Source organism: Sinocyclocheilus grahami, unplaced genomic scaffold (assembly GCF_001515645.1).
Source record: "Sinocyclocheilus grahami isolate Dianchi unplaced genomic scaffold, SAMN03320097.WGS_v1.1 scaffold825.1, whole genome shotgun sequence".
In the NCBI taxonomy this organism is placed as follows: domain Eukaryota; kingdom Metazoa; phylum Chordata; class Actinopteri; order Cypriniformes; family Cyprinidae; genus Sinocyclocheilus; species Sinocyclocheilus grahami.
Genome location: NW_015506004.1, coordinates 127,000 through 133,152, shown reverse-complemented (window position 1 = coordinate 133,152; position 6,153 = coordinate 127,000). Strand labels below are relative to the sequence as shown.

The 6,153-nt window shown below is 36.7% G+C and overlaps 2 protein-coding genes across 3 annotated transcripts in view; one reads left to right on the top strand and one right to left on the bottom strand.

The window, feature by feature from the left end:
• Nucleotides 1-3,616, top strand: part of LOC107562486 (lysyl oxidase homolog 4-like) — a 27,463-nt gene extending 23,847 nt beyond the window's left edge. The window contains exons 8-10 of the mRNA XM_016247117.1: nt 1,694-1,856; nt 2,467-2,578; nt 3,527-3,616. Of these exons, the coding sequence (XP_016102603.1) occupies nt 1,694-1,856; nt 2,467-2,578; nt 3,527-3,597 (346 nt within the window). The 3' untranslated portion in view covers nt 3,598-3,616. The remainder of the gene's footprint in view (nt 1-1,693; nt 1,857-2,466; nt 2,579-3,526) is intronic.
• Nucleotides 3,604-6,153, bottom strand: part of LOC107562495 (atlastin-2-like) — a 22,254-nt gene continuing 19,704 nt past the window's right edge. The window contains exons 16-19 of one of the 2 annotated variants that reach the window (XR_001605990.1): nt 5,523-5,634; nt 4,460-4,646; nt 3,861-3,950; nt 3,604-3,788 (exon numbers count right to left, since the gene is read on the bottom strand). The gene's annotated coding sequence lies outside the window, so the exon portion shown is untranslated. The remainder of the gene's footprint in view (nt 3,789-3,860; nt 3,951-4,459; nt 4,647-5,522; nt 5,635-6,153) is intronic. The other variant, XR_001605991.1, reaches the window with a different exon arrangement.

The following is a 6,153-nucleotide window of genomic DNA, read 5'->3' as shown; positions in this document are numbered from 1 at the left end:
AAAAAAAAAAGACTAAAGAATGTAATGAATCTGGCCAATAACATAATTAAGTTAAAGTATTGAGTGTAGAAGTCACCTCTCAAAATTAATTGGATTAATCAGCATATTGTGTATTTCATTTGATTACAAACTAATTAATTGACAGCCCTAATTATTAATCTATATAACATTTATTTACTGTAATATAATGGCAGTAGCATTAATCCATTCTCTGGTAAGAACATTTACAAAGAGTTGAATTGTTTTTGAAAGCAGAGAACACATTTAGAGAAAAGACATTTACATTTTTTTATCAAATATTTAAAAAAAATTAATAGTGGCCATGAAAATCTGAATCTTTAGATAAATTCTGAGTAAATATGATTTGAAGTGGACAGTTTGCACTGACTAATGCGTCTGATGCGGATCACTTCAGCGCGGGTAAAGCTTTATGCATCATATTTCTACATGTTTTCTCTTTATGGATCTTCTGAAATGTATTTTTACTCTCAGAACCATCTTGTTGTTCAGAGTAAAATAACGCCAAAAACTGTTCGGATAATAATGAGCAGATCGTCAAACATCACAACACTTTCTGGACTCTTCAAAAACTTTTTTTTCCCCCAAAGACTTTCTCTTAAAAAACGTTTCCCTCTTCAAAAACCTTTCTTTTTTCAAAAACTATTTTCTGCATAATTGGATAATAACGAGCTGATCATCAGAACAAAAATGTCACGAGTACTTTTCAAATCAAAATAAAATCATAAGGAGTAAAAGTAGATTTTTCAAGTTCGTGTATTTAGAGTAACGTTACACTGGAGTGCAAGAATCCGACAGTGATCATGTATTGATCTGAACGCTGATGAAAGTGAGAGTAATGATGTCATGGCTCCGTCTCCACGGTGACAGGCCTGAGCAAACGCTACAGCTGCTATAACATGGGTGTTAATCAGCATATTGTGTATTTCATTTGATTACAAACTAATTAATTGACAGCCCTAATTATTAATCTATATAACATTTATTTACTGTAATATAATGGCAGTAGCATTAATCCATTCTCTGGTAAGAACATTTACAAAGAGTTGAATTGTTTTTGAAAGCAGAGAACACATTTAGAGAAAAGACATTTACATTTTTTTATCAAATATTTAAAAAAAATTAATAGTGGCCATGAAAATCTGAATCTTTAGATAAATTCTGAGTAAATATGATTTGAAGTGGACAGTTTGCACTGACTAATGCGTCTGATGCGGATCACTTCAGCGCGGGTAAAGCTTTATGCATCATATTTCTACATGTTTTCTCTTTATGGATCTTCTGAAATGTATTTTTACTCTCAGAACCATCTTGTTGTTCAGAGTAAAATAACGCCAAAAACTGTTCGGATAATAATGAGCAGATCGTCAAACATCACAACACTTTCTGGACTCTTCAAAAACTTTTTTTTCCCCCAAAGACTTTCTCTTAAAAAAACGTTTCCCTCTTCAAAAACCTTTCTTTTTTCAAAAACTATTTTCTGCATAATTGGATAATAACGAGCGGATCATCAGAACAAAAATGTCACGAGTACTTTTCAAATCAAAATAAAATCATAAGGAGTAAAAGTAGATTTTTCAAGTTTGTGTATTCAGTGTAACGTTACACTGGAGTGCAAGAATCCGACAGTGATCATGTATTGATCTGAACGCTGATGAAAGTGAGAGTAATGATGTCATGGCTCCGTCTCCACGGTGACAGGCCTGAGCAAACGCTACAGCTGCTATAACATGGGTGATCAGGGCATCAGTGTGGGCTGCTGGGATACGTACCGCCACGACATCGACTGCCAGTGGGTGGACATCACCGACGTGCGGCCTGGAGACTACATCTTCCAGGTCAGAGGTCACGCTAAAACCCTGAGCCTGACAGACACTGAAACCTCTTCATTTCAATGAGATGCATGTACTATATTTTAGTTCAGCAAAGTTTTTTTATTTGATATTTTGTATTTTCAGGGGATTTTATGGTAAAAAATTATATTCATGGATCTCTCTCTGCCTTTCTCTCTCTCTGAAGAGAAACTGTGCCTCTGGTTGTTTTCTGCTTGCATTAGCGTGCAGTACAGACCTCGGCCAGCAGGCGCCGCTCTCAGGAAGCAGGACATATAACAACATTACTGTAATCAGAGATTTTTCTCTCATGTTGAAGATGAGAAATTCAGAGAGAAGAAATCTTATCTGATTAACATGAATAAATCTCACCCTCATATTCATACAGATATTATGGGATATGACTGATGTTTAGAAATATTAACGTATATCCCTATAAAAATCCTTTTGTGTGTGTCTCTCTCTCTGTGTGTGTGTGTCTGTCTCTGTGTTTGTGTCTGTGTGTGAGTCTCTGTGTGTGTGTGTCTCTCTGTGTGTGTGTTGTGTGTCTCTGTGTGTGTGTGTGTGTGTGTGTGTTGTGTGTCTCTGTGTGTGTGTGTTGTGTGTGTGTCCGCAGGTGGAGGTCAATCCGTCGCTGGATATGGCTGAGTCAGACTTCCAGAATAACGTGATGCGCTGCCGCTGCCGCTACGACGGAGCACGCGTGTTTCTGTACGGCTGCCACGCCGCCCAGACTCACCTAACCCTAAACTAACCCTAAACTAACCCTAACCCTAACCAGCTCAGCTTCAGTGGTCTGAAACCTCAGCTCGTCATCAGACCCGCTGCAGATCCCCAGAACACAGCGTTACACCACACGCTCGACTTCTGCTTCAAACCTACTCTGCACAAAACACACAAATTAAGAAATAGAAACAATAGTAACTGCATGAGAATTATAAAAACGTTTGTGCTTTAGATGCCTGCCATTTGTTCGAAATATATCATACAAATAAATAATGCGTAAAATTAAAGTAACAAAAATATTTGTTAAGCTGTAAATAAAATATGATTAGAATATGTTTTACGAGACTTTATTTCTAGGGGACCTGAAATATTACAGAAACATGAAAATACATTTTTAAAAATGTAAAACGTTTAGTACATTTGACACCCGTCATAAAACCTTTAATAAAAATAGATCATGCTTAAAATTAAAATATTTGTTTTATTTCATTCACAAATAAATCAAAGATTATTGTAATACTTTTTAAAAATAAAATACTATTTTAGTGTTTCTTCTTCAAAATGTCATGTTTAATTCAAAGTTACGCGCTGTTTCTTTGTGAAACTTAAAACGCTGCACATTTTCTAAATTCTATTTTAGTTTATTTATTAGTATTCTCATTTATTAGCTATTTATTTTATATTTTTGCACTGGATTACTGAAACTTAGTTTTGTTTTTATGTGAAGCGTAAGAATGCGCACTAGAAATTTCTAAGAGAAATTATTAAAGTAATTGTTTTACTTTTTTTTTGTTACAATAAATAAAGTAATTAAGAATACATTTCAAATCTTTGAAAAAGATCTTTGTTTGAAGCTGTAAATAAACCTCCAGAGATTATTGGAAAACACTACTTTGGTTTTTATACTTAAAAATCTCACGTTTATTGAAGAGTTGTTTTCTGTGTTTCAGGTGACGCTTACAGCGCGGAGGCAGAGGACCTGTTTGAACACCAGCGTCAGATCTCAAACAACTTCCTGTGAAGCGCTGCAGGACTGACGCCGCGTCACCGCTCTCGATGGGCGGAGTCTGCGTGTGGGGGCGGGGTTAGTGTGATGATTGACAGTTCGGCCAGTATTGATGAAGCAGACGATCAGAAGAACTGCCTGCCGTTATAATGAAGGGGTTTCATCTTGATGAGGCTCATATACCTATTGATTCATCTTCATCAGCCCTGTGAGATTCAGAGGAAAACATTTCAAAAACATGAATTTACAACACGGATTTGCAGTAAACGTTCTTTCACCGGTGTCTTTCTTCCAGCTTCTTGTGCTCGTCATCCTCATATTCGATTTCTCACAATGTTGCTGTTGTTTTAAGTGTGGTTTAGTTTGCTCTGTTGGAGAGAAAACATGTTTATTCCCTGTTTTTTATGTTAAAATCTCTCTGTAGGCCAGCGGTTCTCAAGCAGGGGGACTTAAAAGTACTTCAATTACTTTTTTTATATATTTGTAACATTTTCTTTGAATGATATTCAAATTAAATTAAAAAGCTGATTTTTTTTTGTTTGAAAAATTAAAATAAATTTAACTCAAAATGCTAAAAATTACTTTCAAATATTTTCTCTCTCAAAAAAAAAAAAAATGTAAATGTAAATTAAAATGTTTAAAAAACTTTTTTTTCCAAATATTTCCCCCCCTTCATTAATTCTTTTATTGAAGAAGAAAGTTTTTGAATGACAAAATGAATTATAGTTAATTAAATATATTGATACCCCAATTTCTGTTAATGAACATGTTGAAAACAAGCTGCTTTGTCGTAACTATTGTTGAACATTGGGTTTGAAGAAGGACTTTTTACTCCGACAGCTTGAGAACCGCGTCTGTAGACGATTTAAAGCCTTACAGCCTTCGTTTCTGATGTGTATTTCTCTGGCCACTGGTGCTGATTTTAGTGGCTCATTTAGTCTTGAATATCATTATGCATTATTATAATTATTCCTGGCTCGAACGGAGCAGCAGAATCTGTGTTATAAAGGTTTCTTCACGGTTGTATCGGCATGCACGGGTTTGTTGGACCTCAGTTTTTCTCTCTGTGAAGAGAAACAGTTTTACAGCTTGTGCTTCAATACTTGAAAAATAAACGTCTCGTGTCAAACTGAAGAAATCTGATATCCCACACTGTATGAACCCAGAGATTCATGAGCTGACAGCTATTATACTTCACATAAAACCATTCATACGCATAGAAATGTCATAATTCTTGTCACCAGTGTCAATATCAGAAACTAATACTAGCCTAAAAAAAACTAAACTCTGAAGTAAAGATTAAATAAGAATCCGAGTAGAACAAAAAAACAGGAAATGCTACATATAAAGTAATCAAATGTATAGAAACTGCATATTCTTCACAGCGTAAATTAAATCTACATTTCTCTTTATTAAAGTTAGAAGAGTGATTGAGTCAAGAGCAGTGAGAGATTTTCTCTCTTGTTGTTTGATTAACATGAAGGACAGACAGCAGGAATATTACGCTGCTGTCACTTTAAGAGCTACCCGCATCCAGTATACTGTTACACGTGTTTTCATTCTCAGCGGCTTGTGTTCATTTAAGACTGAAATTACTGTGTTGACGAGGATACTTGCACACATACAAGTGTGTATTTAACCGTTTAAGGCCTATAAAGCAGCAAAAATAACTTCACGTGCACAAAATAACTCTTCCGCTCTTCCGCTGCTGATTGCGTTTCAAATGGCTTAAAATCACTTGTTTTTAAACAGCAATGCTTAAAAGCGTGTGCAAACGATACGTTTTCGTGACCACATAACACAGCAACGTCACGTGAGCGTGTAACCACGACAACAACAGTCGAAAGTCTCTACCGGTTAACCGTATATCGCCCGCCTCTACTAACACATCCAAAACATGCTCCATTTCTGAAAGAGATTTAGAAGTAAAGCACACTCACTGACTGACTGATCTCGGAATCGCTCCATCGGTTCATGATGACTCTGAAAGTGAATCGCTTCATTCGGAATGAATCTTTAAAACACTCAAGACACGGTCATCAGATGATTCCCCTGAACAGACAAATAAACAATCCACACGTGAACGTACAGTGATTCACTTTAATCAAATAGCAAAAATAAATTAAAGAAATATAAATGGAAAATTAATGAAACATTCCGGAATGATGAAGCTCAAGGCAGAAGACATGAAGACGGTATAAAACTAAACGTGTGTGTGTCTGTGTGTGTGTGAGTGAGTGCGTGGGTGAGCAAGAGAGTGTGTATGTGTGTGTGTTGCGCGAGTGAGTGTGTGTGTTGCACGAGTATGTTTGTGTATGTGGGTGGGTGTGCACAAGTGTGTGTGTGTGTGTGTGTGAGAGAGAGAGCGAGGGAGGGTATGTTGCACGAGTATGTTTGTGCATGCGGGCGGGTGTGCACGTGTGTGTGTGTGTGTGCGCACGCGTGAGAGAGTGTTGCACGAGTATGTTTGTGCATGTGGGCGGGCGTGTATGCGTGCATCTGTGAAGAGAGAGAGAGAGAGAGAGAGAGAGAGCGAGAGAGAGAGAGAGAGAGAGGGGCGCGCGTGTGTGT